We start from the raw sequence: 27,372 nt of genomic DNA on the forward strand, positions 1-27,372 counted from the left end.
GGAAGAGGAGCTCATGGGTCTGCTGATAGTGTCCCAGCAGCGAGGGGCTCGTGGGGATGTCACCAGAGGTTGGATGAGACAGGCATAATCTGCAAGAACTGCCTGGCATGTTACGGTGCCACATCATGACACCTCTCCAGAGTGTTTTCCATGACTAGAACTTGCTGTGAAATGGTGCTGTGCCTTCAAGAGGGCTTTGTAGGATTTGTGAGAGATCTACTGAATTACAGTCTATCAGGGTGAAGCCTTCTGCTGGTGAGGCCAGTTGACTGTTGATGTGCATAAACAAAGTCTGTCTGGGGATGTGAGATATAATCCTGATCACCAAAATAAAATGAGAGTGTCTGTTACAGCTCATCTTGTTATACAAATCAGTACAAGTGTTTTAATGTAGTTTAAAAAAAAAGTATTTTAACTCAGAATATCCTATGGTAAATAACAAAAGGAAGGCAAGAAATAAAATAGTATTTTAACTCAGTATTCAGAATATCCTATGGTAAATAACAAAAGGAAGGCAAGAAATAAAATATCACAGTGCTGATCTAGCTTTGTTGTTTTTTATCAGTTTTTCACCGAGTTTTCTGAATCCCAATGAAACATTGTCATTAGTTGTCTATGGTAACACCCTCATCACAGTTGTACATTATTCCTTCTAATCTGAGTTGCCTTGTGCTTGTCAAGATAAGTTTATCTCAAGTTCATGCAGCTTAATTGTCTGGCTGGTCTCTGGCCCCTTGGGATTTTGCCATTTTCTCTAGTCTTGATGAATTTGCAGTTTAGCACCACCCATGATGTGTAGCTCTTCCTTGGCCACTCCTTGCAGGAAATGTGTTTCAGCCCATATCTGTATTCAAGGATGAATGCTGCTGTGGGTTTTGGGGTGTTTTTTTGTCACTGAAGTTGATTGCTGTGTGATTTCAGGGGGATTAATGAGGACTAGGGAGGTCATGGGGCACTCACCAGTATTAGGCTCTGGCTCTGGTGTGTTCCCAGAGGAGTTTCTTGCTTACACTGATATTCAGTGAAGCCTCTTGAGGGTGAACTTGCTCCTGTGATCTCCCTCTTCTTCTCCCTCTGGCAGGCCAGGTGACATTCTGGGGTTCCTTCCAAGCCACTTCCCAGATGTCTCCAATAAAGCTCCTTCAAGTCACTGTCCCTGGCTTTTGAATGTTCAAGTAACATGACATTTTCTTTATTCCAAAAAAACCAAGCACACTGACTTCTCTGACTGAAGCTTAACATTTCTTGACATAGAATCTTCCTCTAGTTGCTTTCAAACACTATCATTAGTTAATTCTGATTTCAAACAACTTGTAAGGCCGATCAATCTGTAATTTTCAAGATCTTTCCAGAGTGTTTCCCACTTTATCTGGCTTGCATGGGAAATGGAATATTTTTCCCAGGTAAATTGTGAGTAATATCAATAATTTATGGTTTTATATCAAGCAGTCAGCCATGTTCTTGCTAAGTGGGGAGCAGGGGCACAGCATGCACCTTGAGCTCTGCCTGTAATGCTCCCATTAACTCCTCTCTGTGCAGTGGGAAGGGACCAGGGCAGTGTATTTACCTCTTGTCTTCAGTCTTTGCTAAAATAAACAGATTTTATTGCTGCACTGTGCTGGCCTGTTCTGGAGCCCCTGGTTTGGTTCCCAGTTGTCCCATCCCATGTCATTGGTATTCTGTGAGGGTGTGTGACAGCTTGCAGGGAGAGAAAGAAGTCCTGGGGGCTCAGGGGGAAACTGCCAGCCTGGCCTGGCTTTTCACTCTCAAACCATTGAGGGAAGCTAAGTGCCATGGTGAAAATACAAAAGTTTGGGATTTTATAATGTAAAATTGGATTACCTACTCCTCTCCTTGTGAATAAGTCTGCTGTGCTCTGAAATACCTGTCTTGGTTTTTATACACTGATAAAAAAATCTGTTTGTGTCCCTGAGGCTGTACTTTGGCTTATATAAAAGCAGATCCTTCCCTCCTCCCCCGCTCCCATAAGGCACTTAAATAACCCTAAATTAAGATTAATGTTCCATTACGCTTATCAGTTATGTTATAGACTGAAATGCACTAGTCACATGCAGATTGATCTTCTGTATCAAATAATAGCAAAAATCAATACTTTTATTTTTCTTTTTAAGCCACTGTATCTACAGGAACACTCATTTGCATCCAGTAACTCCCTTGTTCTGTTGGATCTCAGCTGGGGAATCTGTGTTGCCCAGGCTGAGGCTGCTGGAAAGCTCAGCTTTGAGCCCTGGGATCTGTGAGCACCCACATCATTCCTCCTGCCACATTTTCACTTAACATTATCATTTGTTCTTGGAATTCAGAGGCCTCTACAAGATCTTTTTATGGCCTAAAAAGAGAGGATTAAGTGAGCTGTTGGGGTTACAGCCTCCGTTCCAGCTGGTGCTGGCTGGCAAATGCCCCATCCTGATTTGGATCTTGGCTGTATTTGAAGTTTGATCTCTGGTGCTTGCTCAGAAACTCACTTTTTGGGCTGCTTGGGAGGAAGCTGTTGGCATTTGGGTATGGAAGTCCAAGTGGCTGCTTTGTGTAGGTCCTGATGGTGATCAAGTCTGCCTTCCCAAGGTTTCTGCTGCTTTATTTCTTCACTGGGTAGCTGCTGATCCCTGTTATTTTTGCCCTGCATCCATAGCTGGCACAGGTTGATTTAGCCCATCAAAAACCATCTGAGTAATGTGACTCAGGTCCACTGAGGACCTTGGAGAAGACAAAGTTTCTATGTTTCTTTCCTTTACCTTTATCTTTTCAACTTCTTTCATCCAACTGGCTGTCAGAATAAGAGAGTTGCTAAGCAACTTCTTCCCTTCTTCCCGTGGCATTTCTCTCCTTCCCTGGTGTTTTGGTGGACTTCAGAGGGTCTCTTCCCTCTCAGTAAGCAGTCACTTCCCATCATCCCACTGTGAGGAGGCAGGATGATACTGGAGCAACACAAAGCTGATTTCACCTAATTCCTCATCAGAACTGCTTCTCTTGCTGCTCAGACTCCTTGTGAGCTCCTGTGGCAGGTCTCCAGCCAAGCACTGGCTCTGGCTGTGTTGAAAAAGCCCCTCCAGGGGTGGTGGTGCTGCTGTCATAAATAGGAAGGGCTCAGGTGTTGCCACAGAACAAAGTAAGGGCATGAGGGAGTCATGGATTACGGAAAGCTGCCTATCAGAAGGCAAGGTGAAATGATTTCCAGGCAGAATGTCCTGAGTTTTCTTTATTTTTGGTTTTAAACAGCATTTTTTGTAACTTAAGCACTTAGACTTTGTTTCTCTTTTAGCCATGGGAAAGTGAGGGGAAAAAAATTAGGGAAAACATAAAATTTTTAGTTTTTATTTCAGCATTTTTTAAAACCTGTCATAGAATCCTAGACTACTTTGGGTTAGGAAGGATCCCATCTCATTCTACCCACTGCCATGGGGCACATTTTCCACTAGCCCAGGTTGGTCCAAGCCCTGTTCAGCCTGGCCTTGGACAGAAACTGATCACTCTTGGTGAACCAGACACAGTGTTTCTGTCCTTGCTGTTTTTTAGCTTCAAGCTCTCACTATGACATTCTGGATTTAGCCTTTGGAGTTTTGAGGATGTCAACTTCACCTGGATGCAGTAAGGGTTTTTTATGAGCACTGACATATATATTAAATGATTCACTGGAGATGAGAAAATAGTGGCTCTCTAGTCATGTGATTTTTAATTATAAAACATGCAACTGAAGAGAAACAAAGTCAAGAGAGAAGAATCCAGTTATTATTTCTGGGGTGGATGCTTCTCTGCTGTGCTGTCTTGAGGATGTGTTTTGCAGTGGGATAAAGGCACCTTTAAATAGTCTGTTTAAAATATCATTGGTGAGTGCTCAGCTACAGCATTATAATTCAGTTGCACAGAATTTGCTTATGACATGGGGATGGAAAAATACAGTAATAGTGAGAAGGATTTATGGTGTTTTGGTGCATATTGCTCTGGACGCTGATTTTCCTGAGCCTGGGTTTATCAGTTGCCTGGCAGTGGATGATTTACAGGTGCTATAAATGGCACCAGCATTTACAGTTGTGTTGTTTTGAGTTAAAGGCTGATTCAGGGACCTGGACTCAGTTAAATGGTTTTTCTTGCAAATAACATTGAATCAGCCTCCAGCTACAGGCTCCTTGTGCAGCCACGACCATCCCAGGCATGGGTTTGGGAGGGACATGCTCAGTCTGCATTTTGCACAATTGGCTCTCCCATTTTCCTTTTTCCCCCCTCCTTCTTATTTTTAATATCCAATTCAATGTTTTTTGAATTTAGTCTCAGTATTGCTTTCCTAACATAATAAAAGTGTATCTAAGAGAGCCAGCCTGATTCAGCCTTCATAAACTTATATCTTTTTCTAATTTTAAAAAGGAATCCTCCTCACACTTGACCCTAAAAATGGGAGAGAAAGCCCATAAAGGACTTGCAGAATTGACTCTCAGAAAAGCAGCTGCTATTTTCATGTGCAGAAAACTAAATGTGGGAGTAAAGGGGCTTTGAGCTCGACAGTGTCCAGCTGCTGGATGGCTGCCTTTTAACTTGGGATGCAGCTGTGTCCAAGTGTCTCTGTCACAAGGAGTCACAGACCCTGGTCAGTGGAATGGTCCTGCTGGACCTGCAGAGATGGACTTGGAGACCTCAGGTTACTGCAGCTAGTCCTTGCTGGACACAAGGAGGGAAATAACAACAACAAAACAATGAACAAAATATAAACGGAATTTAAGCAATGCTGCATCACTTCCCAAATTTATAAATGTGACAGGGTTAAAAAAAACTTTAGAGACAAGTCCCTGGGGAAGACTATAAAACCTTGACAACCTTTTTGAGAGTCTTTCAAAAATACTGAGCTGATGCTGTGCTACTGAATCACAGAATCCCAGAACAGTTTGTATTGGAAAGGACCTTAAAGCTCATCTCATTCCATGCCCTGCCATGTGCAGGGACACCTTCCACTAGATCAGGTTGCTCAGAACCCCATCCAGCCTGTCCTTGGACACTTGAGTATAGGCGCCTTTGAAATGTGATGGTTTTCTGCCCAAATAACCAGCAGGCCAAAGTACATGAAGTTTGAAGGCTGTTGAAGGTGAATTCTTTATGGCTGTGTGGGTAGTTCACAGAGGTGCATGTTCCTTGGCCCTTTACCTGGTGACATTATGTAATAACTGACACTGTAGAATAACTGAGGCCTGATTGGAAAAGGAGCAGTATTTGAATAATACAGTAACTGTAAGGAGAATCCTTGTGGGCAGAAGGAGCAGGACTCAAAGTAGCTCCTAGAGGGTCAGCTCAGTTGATCCCCATGAGAAAGGAGATCTGCTTGGAGTACAGTGGAAGAACTTGGGAAGTAATTTTGAGACAGTGTTGTCCTCAAGATGATGAGAACAGTGTGGTGGGTGAAATTTTCTCTTTCCTGTGGGTGTTGTCCCCTGCTCTCAGGTGTGAGTGAAGGTCCCAACATGGGCCAGCCTGGGGGGTGTATTTACACTCTTAGAGCCAGTCCCTGCTCTGTCCCTCCTCAAGCCAAACAGACTCTGCACTCACGCTCTCCTTGCTTTTCAAAGTTGCCTCAGTCTTTTGCAATCCATATTTCTGATTTCTTCAGAGGCCTTGTGTTATTTTGTCCCACTCTCACAGATTGAACAGTGTTGCATTGACTCTTCTCCCCATCAGTGTGCTCTTCCTAAGAAAACTGCAGGAGCATCTGCAGAGCTTTAGCGTGTTTGGATGCCTGCTCTGGCTTATTTTGACCTGGGTTTTCCCCATGAATTATGATCCTGTAGTCATTTGCATTGTTCTGACACTACAATTCTTAAAAAAAAATAATCCTATTACTTTTCAATTCCTACTGATTGTATTCAATGGTCTTTGGAAGCCTTTTCAATTATTTATAATACATTTTTTCTCCTCTCTCACAGCTGAGCAGAATTTGTATTTTTTTCCCTGCTCTGTATGGGTTTTCTCCTTGCTTTGACTGCTGTGAGGCTGTTTCCAGCTGGGCTTTCCCCCCCTTCTATTCATGTGTGGATTTGGCAGGAAAATGCCACTGTGGTCTGGCTGTGTGGCTGTGAGGGGCCGTGGGAGGATGCCCCATTTGTCCTGTGCTTTCAGGATTGATTCCTCCAGCCTGCCCTGCTCAGGGATAGACCTTTCACAACTGCAGGACCACGCATCTCCCTGCATCCAGGAGCTTCCCAGTCCCACAGCTGGACTGACATGGGACCCTCTGCTCCCTCCTCAGTGGGTTACATTCCGTGTGCTGCCTAAAGGGAGTTGGAAGCAGGACCCAAAACAGTTTTGGGTGGTTCCTGGTTGCCAGGTCAGCTCCATTTTCAGTTTTTGGTGGTGAACAGCACAGATAAGTTTATATCCTTCACTATTCCTGCACAGAGCAGACACTTGCAAGGATGACTTAGGTCATTTAATGCCTTCTGCAGTCCCTGAATCCATGCTATGCATGCAGGAAGCCCTGGCATGGTGTTTGCATGCATTGGTTCTAAATCTAACTCAATATCCAACTAATATCTAACTATTTAATGCCTTCTGCAGTCCTGCATCCATGCTGTGCATGCAGGAAGCCCTGGCATGGTGTTTGCATGCATTGGTTCTAAATCTAACTCAATATCCAACTAATATCTAACAGGCCTTTCCAAAAGGATGCTGTGTCCCTTTGCTGCATGGGTTTTGTTGAGCTGGGGATTTATGGGTGAGGTGTAAATGCTCTCAGGGTGGTTCTTAAACCTCTTTATGTACCAAAAATTGCTTCATCATTACTATTCTGCATGGGTTCACTAAATTCAAGTGGTATCAAGGAAAAGTTTGCGCCATCAAACAGAAAGTTGTGCTTTATACACAGTTGGTTTTAAGTGGTGGTTTTTGAGTTCAAGCAGGTGCTTAAACTGTGGCTCAGAGCTGAAGAGTACTATACAGGTGTATGAAATGCAGAAGAGGGCCCAGCTCCCTATACACAGAAAATTGTCATGGTCACTTTTGGGAAATGTAGCATTAAGTCGAAATACAGAGACAGGATGCTACCAGCTGGAATAAGATGTAGGCAGTTGAAAAAACTCAGAAGCTGGTTTCTGTGTTTTAAATCCTTATGAGGGTTGTTGCTGTCTTCTTGTCATCAGTGGGAGGAGAGATCTGCAGCCCTCCCTGCTCTTGTGCCACTGCTCCACTTCTGCCCTGGCTGGTTGTGTTTGAGTTATAGCTGTGTTAACATGAACTGAAAATACTGCAGTTGGTTTTGGCTAGTCTGCTGCTCATTTATTTACATCATAGGCTGAAACATGGTTTAGATGTTATTTTGTCAATACCTAGGCTTGGTTATGGAGGCATCCATTCAGCATCTCACCATGGAACAATAACTGATGATCTTGTAAGACTTTTTTTAAAATTAAAAAAAAAAAGAAAAAAAAGGAGAAAGCCACTACCCAAAGCTGGGACTGGAGTAAGCTCCTAAATCTGTGTTGAAGGAAATGTTTTTGCCTCCATCAGGGATGTCCAGAAGCTCCTGTGCCTGAGTACTGCATGGTGGGGTGGGATGAAAGCAGGGAATGGATCACAACAGGTTTTACAGGAGCAGAACCCAGTTCCTCTCTCACCTGTGTTTTTCCATCTCCCTGTTCTGGGCTGGAGGTTTCTGAAACTCTGCTGCTCTCAGAGCAGCTTTCTCAGCTCCCCTTCCTGCTGGGGATTCTCAGGGATAACCTGTGGGATAGGGCATGAGATTGAGTAGCATATGGCATAGGGCTCTTGGGTCAAACCATACCAGCACAAACATTCAGGTACCGTGGCCTTCAGCACCAAAAATCCTGTGTTCTCCTCCTTGGTGCTGAGGAGTCATCCTGCAGAGCAGGAGGGAGCAGTCAGTAGTGTCATTTTGGGAATGCAGATTGTTGTGTGCATCCCTTTCATTCCTGCTTGTGCCATTTCCATGAGACTACAGTTGGGAAATCATAAAAAACCCAAAACCCAGTAGAAATACTGAACCCTATGCAGTTGTAGAGAAGAGCTACGAGTGAAATAAGGTGCTTTGTTAGCTCTTATTCTGAATTTTACCTGCTGGTTTTTAGCAAGATTGCAGCTGCTGGTTGAGCCATGGAGGAGGCAGACGTGCATGGAATGGGTGCCTGTGCTGGGATCACTCCTCAGCAGCCTGGATGAGTCACCTCCTGTGGTTTTGAGCAGCATCTCTGCACTTATTCTGTCATTTAAGTGTTATCAGGTTAGTGAAGAAAGATTTCTTATTTCTCTAGCTCATCTGCCAGAAGAGGAGGCCCCTTGAAACTGCTCCATCCCGTAATTGCACAGCAGCAGCAGCAGACGTGCATATGGCAAATGTTTCCTTGCTGGCACATTAGCAGCAGGTCCCCAGCATCTCAGCCCCTTGGCTTCTGCACAGCTCAGTTGTTCTGTGTTAAGTTTATCCTCAGTGGCACATAAAGTAGCTCCTGCTGTAGCTCTTTGGGTGAAAAATGCCTTGGAGGTGAGGTGGGGGCTCTGTGGGCTCTGTGTGGGTGCAGACATCCAGGGACATCCAGCCACTCCTCTCCAGCTGCAGCTGCTTTCCTCTTCCTCTGTGGGCAGCAGTTTGGCCCAGACTTGCTGTTTGGCTTACCAGCATGCAAGGAAAGGCCTCCAGGTGGAAGCTCACAGCATGACTGGAGAGTGTATATTCAAGGCAGAGTCCGAGCAGTTTCGTGAGGTGGGGTAATTCTGTGCTGGATTTTTGAGCAGAGAGGTGAGTTGCTGCTGTGTGTGTGCTCATCATTCATTGATGGAGCTGGAGATGGAGGGAGATGCCAGGGTCTGTCATCTCATTTGTGGATATTTTTAAGGATTTTCTAGGGAATAACCAGTCAGCTGTGGGGCATTTTGTTGTAGAGCAGTTATGATAAATCAGTGGGTCTAAAGGGAAGTGAGACCCTGCAAATGTGCAATTACAGATAATTGCATTGGGACCCATCTTGGTGTGGTTATTTCTACCTTCATGGTGGCACACAGGAAAGATTAAGAAGCAGTTTGGGAAGGAACTCAAAGTGTGAAAGAACAAAAAAAAATGAAAATCAGACATTCAAGTCTTAAAATTCCAGGTCTTTGCTACCACACTAGTGGGTGGTATTAGGTCCTTGATGTTTTTCCTGTTGAAATAAAGAAGTATGTACTTCACATTTTTAGGAGAGACTTGTTAAACCACTGCTTTTTGTAGAAGAGGGGCAGTCCTTAAAAGAGCTCAGCTCCAGGCCAGAGTCAGTGTTGGCATTTGGAGATTGATCCCTCAGGTTTGGTGGGAAGATGAGAGGAACTCAGGAGAACAAGGCTGTTTTTCAGTGTGGTAATTATCCCTCAAGGTTTTCCTCCAAAGCAGCAGGGTCTTGTTGATGAAGTGGCTGCACTTTCTACATTGATTATTTTAGTGTGATTTGACATGATGGTGGTGACTGCCTCGATGTAATGGTTGCATCTTTAAATTATTTTATTAAGGCAGAGCAAGGGGAGTGAGTCTTCAAAAGGGAGATGATGCTCAGGCCTGTGCTTGGAGCGTATTAAATACTGTATAAATCTCTGTTCCTGTACCTCAGGGCCTTTTACTGTGTCCTGCTCAGTAAAGCACATCTTACTCTTAAACCATGAAGACAGAAATAAAATTAAATAGGAGAGCTTATTGCTTGCTTTTTTTATACTTTAGAGGTGCTTGAGCTACCTTCCCATTACAGTAAATGCTGGAGATTATTCTTAGATATATGAGAAAGCCATGTACTGAAAATGGAACCTTGATTTTCTGTAGTCCTGCCTGGTGTCTCACATCACATCAGCCTGAGGTGCCACCAGCAGCCCTGCATTTTCAAAATCCCTTCAGAAACAAATCACAAAACAATCTTTGTTTCATGACACTGGAGGTTCAGGAAGTGACCTCAAGCCACCTCAAGTCAGTGGAAACTTTTTGTTGCTTTTAATCAGGTTCCTCATAGTTGTTGCTAGCGCGTTTTTAGTTATCTTGTGTTGACTGTAGTCTTTTTTAGTGTGGGACAAGGTAATGGCTTCAAACTGCCACAGGGCAGGGTTAGGTGGGATATTGGGAAGGAATCACTCTCTGTGAGGGTGGTGAGGCCCTGGCACAGGGTGCCCAGAGAAGCTGTGGCTGCCCCTGGATCCCTGGCAGTGTCCAAGGCCAGGCTGGATGGGGCTTGGAGCAAGCTGGGATTGTGGAAGATACCTGTCATGGTAGGGGTAGGATGGCATGGGCTTCAAGATTCCTTCCCATCCAAACCATTCCATGATTCTGTGAACATCTCTCTGTCATGTCCTTCTAACAATCACAGCAATCTCTGCTGTAGAAGCAGGAAGTATTTAGGTGTTACCTGCATATTGTCATCTATTTTTTATTAAAAGTTCTTGTTTTTTTTCCTGGAAATATTGAGGGTAAATATCCCGAATCTTTGCAAGTCTGGTTGAATTGTATCTGCTTCTGTGTTAAAGGCAAGCTCTGGTACTGGTACTGGTTTGGAAGAGGTTGTGCAGATGAAATGTGTTTGAAAAGTTTGGGTTCTCACCCGAAACAGGCCATCTCTGTGTGCAAACTGAAAGAAATATTACATCTCATCTAACTTCAAAATTTTGTCTCTTCTCACAGAGGAGGGAAAGTTATTAAATATTAGAATTACATTCTGTAATGGTAGAGGTAATCTTTGTATCACTACTCCTAAAGTATTTGAGGGTAAAAGAAATTCAGAATGAAATGTAATTATTTTTCTTTGGAAAAATGGTAAGTTGTATGACTGACATCTCCTGTGCTGTGGGCTTTTCACACTGATTTTACTTTAGCTCCACCCTGTGTGAATGAAGAGGATGATGGCAATGCAATTCCCTTTCCCTTCCATATTTGTATTCTACTCTGTGATGTTTGAAATATTTTTCCATGGATTTGCTGGTGTTATTTCTCCTTAAGATTCTGAGGAAGGAGAAGATGCTCCCAGGAAGTATCATGATGCTGTTGAGAGCTTTTCTATTTGGAAATCACTTGTTGCTTTAATATATCAAAACCCCTTGTACTGGATCAGCAGAAATCCTGATTGCAAGCAAAAGAAAATAAGATCAGCAAATTTTGCTGATGAAAAAGGTGATCTAAGCCTTAGCAGAGCAAAGGCTGCCCTGTGTTAAGCTGATGATACGAATTAGTAGAATTAATTCAAACCAGGCTCTCCCTGTAGGTAGATGATCTCTGTAATGCTGGGTGTTTTAGCTGTCAACTTGCAGTATTCCTGTTTTCTCTTGGAAAAGGGGTTTGTGCTGAGTGCAGCTTCCCAGGGGAGGACACAGGGCAGCCCACTGGCCTGGGCAGCTGGGCTGGTTTGGTGCAAAGCCGTGTGTGTTTCCCTGTGCCCTGGCTTTCCAGCCTGGAGCTGATTCCCTCCCCTTCCAGGCAGTCCCTGCTCTGCTCACCTGCCTCTGGGACAGCTTCCAGCAGGAGGCTGAAATTGCAGTGAGCACAGGACTTGAGCAGCACAGGGGCAAACCATTTGTAGAAGGGCAGAAAATGCTTCATTTCCTGGCTGTTTGTACCATGGGTGAGGGCAGCATCTTCTGTCCATGGCTCCCAAGGAACAGAAATCACCACTCACTTTGACTTTTCTTTTCCCCTAAAGCCACTGGAAGATGTTGCTGCAGTGTTTGCACCACTCATTCTGCTGTTCATTTAGCAAGTCATTGGGTTAATTTTCAATATAACTGCACTATTCGTACCAATTTGAATAATTTGAAGAAGGAGAAAGAGACCTTATATGAACTTTTTTTTCTTTAATACTTTTTCCTTCCTTCCTTCCTTAGGCCATTGGTGCACTTCAAAGGCAAAAGTGATATCCTTTTGGCTCCAAAAATGCCTTTTGGCTGTTGAATAACACCCAAAAAGCCATCTTTTGTGGTGGAGGGGAGCTGAGAAAGAGGGATGTTGCAGTGGAGAAGTCCCAGGTGCTAATTGCTGGCAGCCCTTGTGCAGGACAAATTCAGAATTCATTTCTGCTTTCTTCTTCTTGGGAAAAAAAAATGAAATGGAAATCAAACAGCCTTATTTCTTATAGGAAATAAATGTAATTAGTAGCAGGAAGTGAAATCCTCAAGTTCTGCCTGGAACAGGTTGTTTCATGGGAAAAGCCAAGGATGGCTTTTGTAGCTTACGGGTTTTTCATGGTTGCATGGAACTTGTTGCTTTGATCTCTTGAGCATTGTCAAATTTTAACCCGATTTCCTGTGTGGTCAGCACAGAAAGAAACTTGTGGATGTATCTGCAGATACACCCTGAAGATGATGCAAGATCAGTTATCTCAATGCAATAAAGAGGAAAACAAATACACCTGTTGTAATAGAAGAATTAACATGCATTTGTTGTAAAACACTGGAAGTCCTCCATTTGTATGAAATGTTTGTGGAAGCAAAATGTATTTTGTCAAGGATGCAGCCTTTGACCATCAGAAATAAGAGTTGAGGGCATAATGAGTGGATTAATGAAGTGTTGAAAGAGTTGGGAAAGGAAAAAATACATCATAGGCTTTGCTCAGAAGAAAGAAAAAAGAAATTGCTGAAGGTTTCCAAAGGTATTTTCTAGTCTAAGAGTTGAGCTCCCCCATTTTTAGGTCAGAAGAAATCTGGGGTACAAAGCACAGCATCTGAGAGTGCCTCTAGTCTTCTTCTGACCCACGTGTAAGATGTTAATCCTCAACCTGCTGCATTTCATTTGGGGGTGGTGTAGACACTTTTGATCTGCCTGAGAGATTTTTCTCACCAGCGTTTTGCAGATCGGAGCCTGCAAATTGCCTCTCAAATCTTGATAATTAGTGATGGTGGGTGGTGAACATGAACTGCAAATGGTTTGAGGTTTTCTTCTTCTTTTTATTTTTGGCTTCTGAAAATCTGTGTGCCCCCAAAATGCTGTGGAAGACAAAAGGGAAGATTACATTTGTGCAGAAGTGGGGGAGGAGGAGGAGGAACGGATGTGTTGTTCTGCTGCCCTGTGAAGTGCTGTGTTTCACATCCCCAGAGCTTTGCCAGGCATCCCACTGAGTGAGGACCAGCACCTCCTTCTGAGTGATTCCCAAACCTCATTTCTGAGAGCTCTGGTCCTCAGGCAGGGGAGGTTTCCCAAAGCTGGAGAGTGTCCTGCTGCCCTGTACCTGGATTTCATTCCCTGTGAGATTAATGCTGCTTTGCTCCCACTCTGTTCTTGGTATTAGATCCTCTACTGTCCCCGGGTTGTGTTTAGTTACCTGTGTCTCGCAGCACTATGTTAACAGCAGTGCCTGGAAGTGTGTGTTAGACTCACCTTGGAGGTCATTTTTCAGTAGCTTTCTCAGCCGAGTTTATTGGCACCAGGAGAAGTTTGCCTCCATAACCCGACTATTAATTGTATGGCTTTTTCAGGTGCTGCTGTGATTGCTGTTCTTTAACTTCCAGAACTTCGAGTTCTTGTATCCCCATCTGTTTCCTTTAATCACAGTCTGCCTTCAAACATGACCGTATTTTTAGAGGTTGATGTGTGCTACCAAAATGCTGTAGGAGAGATTTGACCATGAATATTTTTTCCCTTTCTCCCCTAAAGAGCTTCATCCTGCTGCATTCCTGTTCTCTATCCCCTTGCTCCTGATTGTTCATGCAGCTCAGTGGTCCTGGGGCCATCCTGTCCTGGGCACTAATCAATAATTAAGCATTTTGCAATTTGTTGTGCTGCATGCTGGCTATATAAGGCTTCATTAAAAAAATCTCCTTCCTAAACCCATCCCACTGCTCCTTTGTGAAATACATTTGGGTTTTATTACTCAGCAGCTGTTTTCCCTTTTGTAAACGGTCCCTGCTGAGAGGCAGAAAAGGAAACAGGAAAAATAATTGAATATGGAAGAAGCATAATTCATTCAACAGGTACTTCTGTGCCTGTAGTTCTGCTCCTCAGAGGGGCTGAGCTGTGGTAGGCAGTCATTCCCCCATGACAGCCTCCTACCCAGGTCTCACCCAAACACCTCCACATCCTTTCCAGGGTTACATCAAGCCTTCCCTTGCTCCTTTCCCTATAGCTGGCCACACCCTTTTCCCTGGAATAATACTACTGGTTGTGTTTTAAACCAGAAGTCAGACAACCAGGCTCTGTTGGTCATGTTTACCCCCTTCATTTGTTTCAGCTGTCCATTAAAAGCTTTTGTCTTTAACCAAATTTCTGTCCTCTGGGAAGATAAGTCCCTGTTTCGTTTCCAGTCCAGGCAGCAGTTCCCTTTCCCAGTTTGCTATTTCTCCTCCATCTCCCACACCCCTCTGTATTTATCTGTCTCCAAGCACAGCATGGCTGATGCTTTAAATCCCTTTGGATCCCTGTTATCCCCAGCAGTGAGATGAAGACCTTAGTGCAGGCTGCCACTTGGACACAGGAGAGGATGAACTGTCAGCTGTGACCCTCCCTAGACTGCAAAAACTGAGGAACTTCCCTGGCTTTATAGTGATTTTTCCTGTAAAATCTAGGTTTTCTGGGATGGAGAGAAGTTATGTAACCACATAGGGTTAAAAAATAGCTCCAGAGGGGTGTGCTCACTCCCTTCCACGACAGCAACAGTGCCTGGTGTTAGTTGCCCAAAACATTGGCTGCCTCTGGATCCCTGGAAGTGTCCAAGGCCAGGCTGGATGGGGCTTGGAGCAGCCTGGGCTAGAGGATGATGTCCCTGCCTGTGGCAGAGGTTGCAATGAAATGAGCTTAAAGTCCCTCCCAACCCAAGCTTTTCTGTTATCCTATAAAAACCTGTGTTTTGGGGTGAGTAATTAGTTTTGTCTAAGGGGGAAGAGAAGGATGGGGCAACAAGAAATTCAGGCATGTCTGTATTAGAAAAGGAAAAAAAGAGTAGAGCATGTAGGGGGATGCACTGAAGTAAAACTAGGGAGGGGTGGCTGCTGGGGACAGGGGTTAGCAGATACACATTGTGTGTTCTGGGACACCCTTGCCAAGAGGAGGACAAGCACTGCTCTGTGCAGAGAAGGGGGAAGCTGGCTGTGAGTAGGAGTTAGAGGTGGTTCTGCATCCAGAGTCCTTCCCCTTGCTTGCTGAAGGGGGTCTGCTAAATGAATCACTCTGAGCCTGGCTGCCACATCCTCATGTCTGTGGCTTTGGGAATGGGCAGGAAAATCCCTGTGGAGGCAGGAGCAGAACCCTCCTAGACCATGAGCTGCCAGTGCTGAGGGAAAGTCACCGTTTCCCATGGGATTATCCATTTCTGCTGCAGTGGATACTGCTGTGTCATAGAATGCTTTGGGTTGGAAGGGACCTTAAAGATCATCTTGCTCCAGCTCTCCCTAGGTAAGAGTGCTTTTCTGATGTTACACATGAACTTGTGGTCAGCGTGGAGCAAAGTGAGCCACAGCCTTGTAAAGCTCAGAAGTAATGAATTAAGAAATTGAGTGTATGATCTTATACTATAGCTCAGCTAAAAAACTTGGTAAAAGGGAGAGTTTCTCACTTTTCTTTCGTCTTAAAAGTTTGGCTGGTGGAAAGGCAAACCAGGTCATCTAACCAAACTCTGAGGTAGCTTTTGTTCCAGTGCAGAACCGTTTAGCAATAAACAGTTCATGAACTTGAATTTCTTTTTAACCTAAAATATTACAGTTCTGGATTCGATTTTTCTTTTCCCTTTTGTTTTATGTGACATCTGGACTGTTCAGGGAGTGTTATTCCCTCTTAAAATGGGGGTGGTTGTCTTTTTGAGTGATGGAGGTTTTATGGATTGAGTAGAATAATGAACACGTAGAGAAAAGATAATACAGCTGACTATCGCCTTTCACATCTGGGAACATAAGATCTTTAATTGATTTAGAGGGGTTATTTTGTCCCAACACTTGCAATTAGCAGCTCCTAATCAGTAAAATGCTTTTAAGAAATCTGGCTTGCTGGGTAGATTGGTAAAAGGAGCAGGAGGAGCAGATATTGATGGTTTCTTATCTCCTCTCCCAAAACCCTCTGCGTTCTGTGAGAATAGCTGCCTGGGTGGGAAACAGATCTGCATGTTGCTGTCTTCAAGCCGTGGATTAAAGAATCAGGCTGGAAGAGGCTTTGAGTTCAACTGCTCTGTGCCAGGGCAGGGTGGAGGCACCTTTATCATGACCTGCCTGTACCAGCTGATACGGAGTATGGTTTCAGCAGCCTCAGGCTGTGGAGGCTGTGCCCTTGTGCTCCTCCTCACAAACTCCACTTTTTATCTCCTTGAAGCTCATCTTGTAGAGGGTACCCTGTGTGAACGTTTTCCTCTCTCTTTGGCCGTGTTTAGGTGGAAGGCACGCGAGAGGCGAGCAGGAAGGTGGATTATTTCTGCGAGGATGAGCGGGCGTCGCTAGAGATGATCTGTGGTTCGGTCCAGCTGGAGCTGTCTGAATGAAGCTATGGGCTGTGCCTCCGCCAAGCATGTGTCTACTGTTCAAAACGAAGAGGAAACTCAGAAGGGCAAGAACTACCAGAACGGAGATGTGTTTGGGGGTGAGTGTCGCAGGATTGTCTTTATTCCAGCACCGTGAGTGTCCTGGAATGTGTACGAGGGAGTCTTAGCCTTTCACCAGACACAAAGCAAAATGCCTGTCAAAATATGTCACAATGGCAGAGCAGTTTGCCCATCCAGGGGAGGGTACCATGACACTTGAAACAGAGGTGAAACCCTTAGTAAAAAATAACATTTTAAGTGATGTACGGTACTATGCTGTCTTTACCTCCTCGAGTCCTGGAATAGTTCAAAGACAATGACTTGCACAACCCCTCATGTGTTTATATATGTATTTATATAGGTATTTGTATATGTGTCTCTGGTATATGTTTATATGCCACTGGGTATGAACATAGTTGACTCATTCCTAAAACTAAAAATCTGTCTGGTTGGAAAAGTAATTCCTCACTTCTGTAAAGCAATAAAACATTAGTTCTGAAGTCCTATAGCAAATGGAGTTTGAAGGTACAGCAAAACTGGAAATTGAGAGATTTAGTGGTGCTGGGAATGTGGGATGAAAACATCTGGTTCAGTGTGAAGACTGGTCTGTGATCCAGGTCTTGTGCATCAGCAGAGGTAAAGTGACAGGGGATAAAATCATAGTCATGCCCCAGATTCTGTTAGTATGTGCAAAGATTTTTTTTTTTTTTTAGATAAATATGTAAATCTTTAAATACAGATTTTAAAATGTCAGGAATAATCTGAAAGACTGTTCAGAAATGAATTTCTAGATCTGCCCGGATACCTGCCTGAAAGTTAAGTCAGCTGTGAATAAGCTGCCTTGGTCCTGTTATTCTTAAAACAAGTGCCTTGGTCATGAGTACACCAAACCTTCCTGGTGTTTTTTCCAGCCTTTCTGAGGGCTGGCTTGCTCTCCCAGTGGATCCCAGAGTAAGAATACCCAGAGGTGTTACCTGAAGAGAAAGCAGTTGTTGAACAAACTTCAGGACTGTTCAGTCCTCTTTCTCATCCCTGGGAGATGCTGGTTTTGGAATTGTGAGCTCAGTACATTGCTTTTGTTTAAAATAGGCCTTTAAGTGCTGTCATAAACAGTAAATGCTATCGGTTGCTCAGAGGAATTTGAATTTAGATTTTAGCTTATACTTAGTGAGGGAGCAATTTTTGGCAAAATGTGAGTCTCAGTCTTTTTTTTTTTTTTGTTGGTGGTTTAACCACATGCTGTGGGCCAAAGATCATAACTAACAGAGGAAACTTAAAGTAGCTTCTGTAGTCAGAGGATCAAGAAGATTGAAGGGATTTTAAAAGGCTCCCATTTATAGAGCTGGACTGGTGTCAGCAGTATCATTTAGGTATTCTGGGATCCATCTGAGGGCTGTGAATCGTTCTGTATTTTGCTGTCAGGAGTACTACATGCTCTTAACCATTTTCTGGCCCATGCTTTAGTTTAGGTGTGGGATTTGTTATTCCTAAAGACCTGAGCCCATGACTGATTCCTTCTTAGCAGAGTTGGAATCTGATTTAACTCATTGAATGGTAACCTTAGCAGTCACATTTTTCCCTTGCTGTTGAAAGACGGCTTCTAGGTCAGGAGCTGGGTGCAGGAGGAGGTTGAGCTGGAGTTTTACAGATTGTCCAGTGCCACCTCCTGCCCTGGGCAGGGACACCTTCCACTGTCCCACGGTGTGCTGAGCCCTGTCCAGCCTGGCCTTGGACACTTGCAGGGATCCAGAGGCAGCCACAGCTTCTCTGGGCTCCTTGTGCCAGGGCCTGCCCAGCCTGATGCTTCTTTTCTTATTTCTGGGGAGGGGCAGAAGTGTCTCACCCTGCCAGTGGCCACGAGCAGAGTATCTGTGCTGCCTGTGGGGACTGAAAGTTCCCTGCAGTATGAACAAGCAGAGCTAAACCAAGGTGAGTGGTAGGGAAACGAGGAGCCAGGAGGTGCTGGAGAGGGAATTAGAGGTTAGTTCTTGGCAAGGAGGCTGCAAAGTAAGGGAAGCAGAAGTCAGGTGGGGTTGGAAGGTGGCTGATGTGTCAGTAACCCCCTGAGAATATCAGTGAGCATGAGCCATGCATGGACAGGGACACAGGCAGTGTTGGCAGCTGGGGACTAAGGTGGCGTCAGGTGCCTGTGCAGAACCAGCAGGGATGAGCCTCGTGGCTCAGGTGTTTCACATGGGGAGGAAGTCCTGGGGGATTTGGTACAGCAGGGAGAGGGCTAAAGGAAAAGAGCAGAGTGCTGGTGCTGCCTTCCCTGGGCTGGCAGTGGGGTCTGAAGGATGTGTGACTGTGTGACTACACCCCACTGGGAGCAGTTCACCTCCCTTCCTCTAGCACCTGCCCCAGACAAGCTGCAGGCAGAAAGAGTCAATAGTAATCCACTTAAGCAGTGTTTGGATTTTTTGTCCCCATGAGTAGTTTTTACTTGACTGACATTGAATCCAGAGAGAATTTTTGGAGCTTCTTGGAGTGGTGCAGTTCTGCTTTGGCTCTTCCTCAGAACCTCTGGATCTTTCTTGCTGCTTTCATGTTGGGATTGGTTGCAGTCAAGTATATTGACTGTTGGGAGATCATAGCTTCTGAGAGATTTCTTTTTTTTAACTTTTAAAAGTCACTGCAGGTTAAGATTGATCTCCAGTACCCTATTTCTTCCCCAGCTTTTAACCTTCTATTTTAGCTGAGCAGACACATTGAGCCAGGTGCTTGCTGTGAATTTTGAAATCCTGGTGTCTAAAACCAAGAAACCCATCATGAAACCCATTAATTCTGTAAGGACAAGTCCTGGCAAATGAAACCAAAACATAAAAATTTCCACCTTGTCCCAAGCTGTAGAAGTCATGCTGCATTTTGCTGTAATATATATTTAAATAATTGAGTTAGCAGGCTTATCAAAGGAGATGTTCTAGAGAAGATTGAATATAATATGATTATTATGTCTGTTGGTCTCTAATGACTTTAAAATCCCTCTAATAAGGATAGTAATAATAAATCTTCATTTATTCATCATTCCACTTCAAAGCTGATTTCCAGGGCAATATATAAGAACTATAATATGTAAATACCAATGAAGAACAAAATGCTGTGATAGAGCCTTGAGCATTGTTGATTTCAGCATATGTTTTAATAATATAGCATCTCCTGTAGATTAATTTTATTTGTGCCTTTATAAAAAATGATGGGATGTTCCTTTGAGGAGGAGGTTATTGAAGTAATTCTTTCTGTAAGAAAGTAAGTGGTAATGTGATTTGGGGAAAAAAAATTATAGAATGTGTTCATTAGTCTGAGAGGCTTAATCCAGATGTTTCCGTGGAACTCCTGGGTGCTTTGCAAAAGGGGGAGTGAACATGTCAGGTTGGAATTTCCTAACAAAATGGGAATATCATGGTGGGATTTCTGTTATTAAGAGCAGCTCTAATTGCTAAACCTGTCTAAATAAAGCTGAATCCAAAGCACAATCGTTTATAAAGCAGTTTACCTCAGAACAGCTGGGAGAAGACTAGGAAAGGAAATCTTCAACAGTAAAGTATTGTAATGAGATTGAAAAATTGATTAATGCACAAGGGCAGGCTGGATGGGGCTTGGAGCAAGCTGGGCTAGTGGAAGGTGTCTGTGGCCATGGCAGGGGCTCTGAGAGATGGGCTCTAAGGTCCCTCCCAACCCAAACCTTTCTGGGATTCTGTGGTAGTATCTGGTTGCTTCACAAGCCCTAGGGCAGTGCTCTTTGTCATGTTGATATTTTCTTTCTCCCTCTGTGTTTTATGGGGTTGTCTCCCTTCTGTTCATCCCTGTCTGGTGACAGGAGTTTCCTTCCTTGTCTCTGTCAAAGACAGCAGAACCCTGACTTAGTTTGAAGCAAATGCCAAATTGCTAAAATGATTGAAACCTTTAAAATATGTCCACTCTATGCAGCTGGAGAATAACAAGGGGGGATTGGATTATGATTTACCTCTCCTAAATATGCATTGTCATCTCCAAAAATAGTGTGTCCAGACCTTTGTAGAGGTTCGTTTGCTTAACAGGCCAGAAGTATCATCTTACTGAAAACTTCAGTCTTGGGATGTTGCTCAGGACAATTCAAAATATCTCTAGGCCCAGCAAGACTGTTCAGATGTCCTTAATTAATATGAGGTAACTTCTAAACCCATCTTGTTCCAGTACACAAAATGCTGGAGGTCATCTGGCCATTTGAAGTGGAGAAGTTTCCAGTTAGAATTTTCAATCAGAAAAATGTCTGGGAAATGTTTTCAGTGAATAGCTCCTTCCTGTTGTTACACCATTTTAACCCCTCTCCCTTCCCCTCAATTGTCAGGGAAAAAAAAAAAAATCTAAAATTGAAAACGGGAATTTCTTTGTCCTAGAAGACAGCATGGCTGTCTCAGTGAACTGAAGCTGTCTGGAATGCTGTAGCTTAAACTATGGAACTTGTGTCCTGTCAAGTGTGGGTGTGTGCTGGGATCAGGTCTCCCTGCACCCAAACACACAGTTCCCTTTGCCTGGCAGTCTATATTTGTGGTGGTGAGCTGATGAACCCTCCAGGAGGAGCTGCTCCAGCTCATGGGGCTGTCCTGGTTCATTCTGCAGTATCAGCTCTTACTCATTCTGGGGACAGGTGCATGAGGGAACCAGCCCCATGCTGTGTCCTAATTCCATACTTTGAGACTGTAGCTTTTCTAAAAGACATTTTCAAACATGAAAAATATTTCATGTACGATCACATGTGCATCACTTGTTCTTAATCCAAGCTCCGTGGAAGTGAGTGGCCTGTAGGCACCCACTCTCTGAAAACTCAGTCTCAGGGGCCTAAAACCAAATATCACAGTGAGTCAAAGGGGAAGATTTTCATTGCTTAAATTCAGATTCTGGCTGAGCTCCTGCAAGGGAGGGTTTCATGTTGTTCATGGTTCCAGCAGCTCATGTTGTAAAGTAGATCTGGTTCCAGTGCTTGAAAGCTTAAGAACAGCAGATGAGTGAGTGAGTGAGTGCATTGCAGCAGGGGTTTGAAGTGCACGAGCATCTTCCAGAATTGTACTGGACTCTGTGTGTTTTAACTGCCAGAGGGCAGGTTTAGACTGGGGATTGGGAAGGAATTGTTCCCTGGGAGGGTGGGCAGGCCCTGGCACAGAGGAGCTGTGGCTGCCCTGGATCCCTGGCAGTGTCCAAGGCCAGGCTGGATGGGGCTTGGAGCAACCTGGGACAGTGGAAGGTGTCCCTGCCCATGGCAGGGGTGGGATGGGATAATCTTTAAGGTCCCTTCCCACCCAAACCATTCTGTGATTCTCTTTCCTTGCCTTGTTCAGCAATTTGTTGATAGCCTGCTTCTTACCTAAGTAAACAGAGGGCGGTTCTAAATAAGTGCTTCAGGAAGTGAGAGAAAGGAATAGAACCAAACCCTGCCCACCCTGGTGATATTCATGTGGGAAATGTAACAAAATTGCATGTGTTATCTAGGTTTATGATGTATTTGTGTAACTGAGAACACCCTTGGTAAGTCAATAATTTACTATTTTATTACCATAAGGAAGCAATAGAGCTTAAAGAAAACCAAAACAAAACCAAACCGCACCCTCAAGTTTTGTCTAGTTATGTATTTGTGATCAATATGTGAACGAAAGTGTTTTCCACGTGAATTAAAACTGTATTTTCACATGTTATGTACAGAAGTGGCTCATCTTTGTAGCTCTTAGGAAAGGTGCTGCATTTGCAGAAGAGGGAAGAGGCTGCTCTGGACCGTGGGTTGGCTCTGAGTGGTAATAAAACAAGCTCTTCCTCCCTCTCCAGCACAGAAATATAGATATATAGATATATAAAGATTACAAAAAGAGCAGTCCCAGGCATGGCAATGAACCAGATCCAGGGAATGCAGTGAGGAGCACCAGGAGACGAGGCTGGAGACATGGAGAGGAGAGATGGGAGAGGAGATACTACAACGTGGGGCTGAGGTCCCTCCAGGAGATGGGATCAGAAGCAGGATTAGAGCCAGGCAGACCTGCTCTGGCAGGGATTGCAGGCCCAAGTCTCAGCAGAAGCAGAGCTCCTGGATCCATGGGCAGGAGATGCAGGTGGGGCTGGTTGTGGCCTCTTAGTGCACTCAGGACTGGCAGCAGCTGTCCATTAGTTGTGGTCTGTATGTAATGATGGTGGTTGAAATAGTTCTCCCTTCTCCTACTCTTTTTCCCTGTTTTTTCCCCCTTGGAAGTGCAGAAACACTGATCTGGTTCCTGTGGGGTGACATCCAGGTCTGTAGAAAGGCTCCTGTGGGCTCCAAGAAGGTACCTTGCCTCTCTTGCCACTCTTGGCAAGATTGGTTTTCAGTGTCTATTTTCACCAATCCAGTAGAGAAGAAAACCAGTTCAGAAGTGATGGGAGAGTAGGTTTTTAGATACCTGGGTGCTGGAAAATTAGAGCAACAGTGCTTGAAGATATTTCTTGGTGCCTGTTAAAAAAAATAATCGGAAAGACCCAAAAAGAGATGCCTTTCCTGAATGGATAGAAGATCTTTGCCATGGAAAGGTTGCTGAGGTTTTCCTACCTGAAAGAGAGCTGGACTTGGAACAGGTATCCATAAATTAGTTAGACAGCCCTCGCACTCCACAGTGACCTTCTTCTGGTGGTTAATTTTCTTGGACTGTTTTTACAACCCCTTGTCATGGTATTAGATGAGGGAATTATTCTGCACAGTCATTCTCCTCAGTGGAAGGGAGCTGTTTTTATCCAGATCTTTGCAGTGCTGGGTTTGGAATGATGCACACGCAGTTGGATTCGCCACTTCCAGTGGGGATTTACAGTGCAGAGACAGCAGGTGAGCCAAGGTGGACAAACAGTTGATATCCCTGTTTTAGGAGCAGAAGTTAATCACAGGCAGGTCATCACACGCTGCTTGTTTTCATGTGAGCTTTCCCCTTTTGCAAGCTCTCCATCATCATCAGAACATGCAGAGGGCTCCCAGGGACCCTGAGTCTCTGCATCCCTGGGATGGGGCACAGAGGACGTGGTGTTATTCTAGGAGTGACCTTTCCTCCAAGCAGCTTAGCCCCATGCAGAGTCCAGTCCCAGCCCGTAGAAATGAAGTGCAAGGGGTGTGCATTTCACAATTGCATTAGTGGGCTATAAATAGGGCCATGCATCCGCCTGTGGCGCTGGCTAGGAAGGAGCCAGGATGTGTTTTCTGGCAGCCTTGGTGCTAAAGGAAATCCGTTTATTTTATGGTACAGACACGCTTAGTTTTTCACTTAATCTTTTCAAGACTATCTCTGGCATTCATTGCCTACCTGTACATGCAAACAAGGAAAAATCCTGGTAAAAATGCCATTTACTTTCAGTTACTGCAGTCTCCTTTTGCCATTTTCCAAGTGTTTTATTACTGGGCCATGAATTTGGGGAACTAAAAAGCCAAGAGAAAACCCCAAAGCCTGGAATGTGGCCGGAAAAGACTCACTCTGGGGAATAATTCCCAATTCCCCACTTAAGCCTTGTGTACTTGCATGGGTGTGTATTCATTTCAGCAATACAAAACTGAAATTTTTAAGGCTGTAATTTTATATTAGGAAATATCTACTGGTAGAAATCGCTGCTAAATACAAAGAAAAGGTACCTAACCAATAAATATTTGTATATCTTTAGCATACACAGCCAGAGGTGCCTTTATAGGATAGAGGAAGCGAACATAGAAGGCTTTTTTCCAGTAGGTAATTCTCCAAAACACTGTGCCATCATGGGTATTTTAAATAAATATTACAACCAAGTGGTCTCATGTTCTCCTTGGTCAGAGGCCTAGGACTGACAGTGCTCTGTCATGAGCTAGCACCACAAAAAATGGGAGCAAAATGGAAAATGTTAAGACTTCTGCCTCATGTGCTTGTGAAAAACAAAGCCTGTCTTCTGCTGAGGGGTGTCATTATGCCCTGCCATGCACTTTTTCTTCTTACCTGCTTGAGTGGGAGCTCTGGCAGAAAGGATCAGGTTTAGGGTGCTTTTAAGTTCTGTTTTTCCTTTCTGCTCTTGTCACAGGAGCACTGCAGGGGCTGTTCAGGCAGCTCGGGTTCAGAGCACTTTGTGTTCTGTGGTGCTGGGAAGGAGCCTGCAGTCACCTTTGTTATGGCTCCATGAACGATCCTGAGCTATTCAGAGGGGAAAAAGGAGGTGTAGTGGTTTGGTTTTTTCTACTGAAGTCTCCTGAATTGTGTGATGGTCGCAGTTGTTACGTTTGCATGCATGTTATCCCCTGTATTTTGTTGTCAAGTGGTCACAGTCCCAAGGCTGCCAGAGCTCCAGGAGCATTTGGACAATGCTCCCAGGGATGCACAGGGTGGAATTTATTTTTTTTTAGCTATTACTAAACAATTTTCTTTCAGGCATATTTTGCTTTCTTTTAAAAAGTGTTGCCCAAAGGGAAGGGAAGAAGGCATGTTTTTTTTAGCTATTACTAAACTATTTTCTTTCAGACATTGTATTTTGCTTTCTTTTAAAAAGTGTTGCCCAAAGGGAAGGGAAGAAGGCATGGAAAATCTGTAACCAGAGTAAAATATTAATGTTTCCAATAGGTTACTTTTGGAGCTGCTAGATGGTCTGTAAGTAAAATAATGTAATTAACTTCTGTATATTTTGCATCTGGAAATGTGTGCTGTATTTTGTAAATCAAGTTTTCATTAGATCTCTCCTCTTGGTTTAAAGAAATCTGACAGTGAAGAGATGTTACTGGTTCAGGGTGTTTATTCAGTCCCTTCCATATTGGAATTAATGAAAATGAAATAGCTGCTGATTTACAAACACTCTTTGAGGCCCATGAGCATGGAAAATCTGATAGCCTAATATTAATAGAAAAAAGTTACTATCCCAGAAAGGGTATGAAAATCCATTTCAAGTCATATGTTGCGGGGCAACAATCTCATTTAATAGCTGACTGATTGAGAATGGCATTGCTTGTTAAGGAAAGAGGAATTGGCTTTTTTATTGACAAGGAAACTGAAGGCAGCTCATCCTGTGTTTGCAATAATAGGAGATGTGTAATTTCAAGGGTGTGGAGTGGTAATGACTTATTTTCCAGGGAATCCTTGGGCAGCTCTGTTCAGGAGTGGTTTTGGGTGGGTGGATGCCTTAGAGGGGCTGTAAAAGGCACAGCCCCCAGTGCTGCACAAGGGATGCTCACAGAAATGGTCAGCTAGGTGTTTTTCCTGGAACTGAATAGTCCCTGACAGCTTCTGTGCCAAAGTGAGGAATGTTCCCTGGAGTACAGACAGATGGGGGTGAAGGGAGGGTCAGCAGAGACTGGGAGTTTCATTAATGACATTGAAAAACCTGAAAAGAATTAAGTATTTTGTGCTTGGTGGTTTTTTTTTAACTTACCGAGGGAGAATTTCAAACCAGAGCAGTGAAATGGAGTTGAAGGAGCCTTTCCAAGCTGGCCAAGCTGTGCTGTGTTCAAGGCAGCCTGGATCCAGACACCCACCTGGGGACTTCATCTGAAGAGTCACATTTTCAAGGCACAGACCCTTTGTTTTCCTCCTGTCTATTCCTTTAATTAATCTCTCTGCAACTTGTTCCCTCTCCTGCTTTCATTTCTCAATTTCATCTTTTTAGTGGACTAGATAATTGCATTTACTGGGTATCCTTCCTGCCAAGCACTGTGGCTGTAATCTCCACCTGAGAAATGGTTTCCTCTAAACAACCTGGCTTCTGCCTCAAAGTTATGTGTTAATTAAATGAGAAAAAAAAGGTTAAAAAAGTGTCTGTGTGTAAATATATATATATATTTATATATATGTATATATGAATTATATAGTTTCAGCAAGCAGAGATCTGGGTAGCTGAAAGATAGTTATGAGTGCACACCACCAGCACTCTTCTTTGGCTTTGTAATTACAGAGGAGTGCACAAAAGTCTTTAATTATATGATCACATGGCAGGTTTTTTCAATACCATCTCACATATGGTGTTTCCTCAGATATGGAACACAAAGACAGTGGGAGCAAGGCAGAGATTGTGTGTTTAGCATTAACTGGATTTGGGGATGTTGAGGTTGTATTTTAAAATCTTCTCTGAGATAATGAAATGGCCTCTGAGGCTGTGGTTCCTCTGACCTACCTACAGCTAAGGTAGACCTGGCAGGTACAGAGCAGTGGGCCTGTGCCTCTGGTGTGAAGTTAGTTAAAACAATCCTTAACTCATAATGTGGTAGAAAATTGTCTGTACAACTCCGATTTTCACAGGGCTTGGACTAGGTGGGAGCTCAAAACATAGAGTAGTAGCCTTGGGGACTTTTTGACCAAAAAGAAACCAAGTGATGGGAGGAACCAAGAAGAAAAAACAAGTTGAGGGATGTAAGAAGGAAGCAAGTGAAAGTGGGAAGCAAGTAATCCCCTCCTTGATTTGGCTGCACATCTCCTGCTGTGACAGCTGACGTACAGTGGTTTGTTTCTGCAAGTCACATGCCAAATTTGAGAATTAAACCTATAGATTGAAACAAGGGAGCTAAATTATGGCTTCATCATCAGCTGCCACCTTTAAACTGGGGGGAGAGTAATCAGAAAATGCAGGATAGATGAACTGAGGCACCCAAGGAGCAGCAGCAGCACAGGGGTTGGGACAACACCTTCTGCCACGGGCAGGCATCAGGCTGGGAGAGGGATGGAGAGCTGTGAGCAGCTCTGGAAACTGCTGACAGCACTGCTGAGGGGTGGGCTAATACAGAAACAGGAGGGTTTGTGCTTCTCCAGCAGCAAAGATCACAATCCTGTCCAGGATAGTTAATGGAGCTGTGTTCTGTCAGACCTGTCACCTTAGGGACTGCTGCTGAGACATGTCATGGCTTGGGCCTGTAGGAGGGAGGTTTGGTAAAATAGCAGGGAAGTTGCTAAATTTCTTCAGGTAGGCATCACCCTTGAGGGAGTTAATGTTTCATGAAGCACTG

At 44.0% G+C, this 27,372-nt stretch overlaps 1 protein-coding gene across 2 annotated transcripts in view; it reads left to right on the plus strand.

The window, feature by feature from the left end:
- Positions 1–27,372, plus strand: part of CUNH1orf21 (chromosome unknown C1orf21 homolog) — a 105,899-nt gene that overhangs the window by 27,621 nt on the left and 50,906 nt on the right. For both annotated transcript variants that reach the window (XM_039726217.1, XM_039726219.1), the window contains exon 2: positions 16,302–16,507. In XM_039726217.1, coding sequence (XP_039582151.1) covers positions 16,414–16,507 — 94 coding nt within the window. In that variant the 5' untranslated portion in view covers positions 16,302–16,413. The remainder of the gene's footprint in view (positions 1–16,301; positions 16,508–27,372) is intronic.

This window comes from Passer montanus, unplaced genomic scaffold (genome assembly GCF_014805655.1).
Source record: "Passer montanus isolate IOZ18808 unplaced genomic scaffold, ASM1480565v1 scaffold58, whole genome shotgun sequence".
NCBI classification, from domain to species: domain Eukaryota; kingdom Metazoa; phylum Chordata; class Aves; order Passeriformes; family Passeridae; genus Passer; species Passer montanus.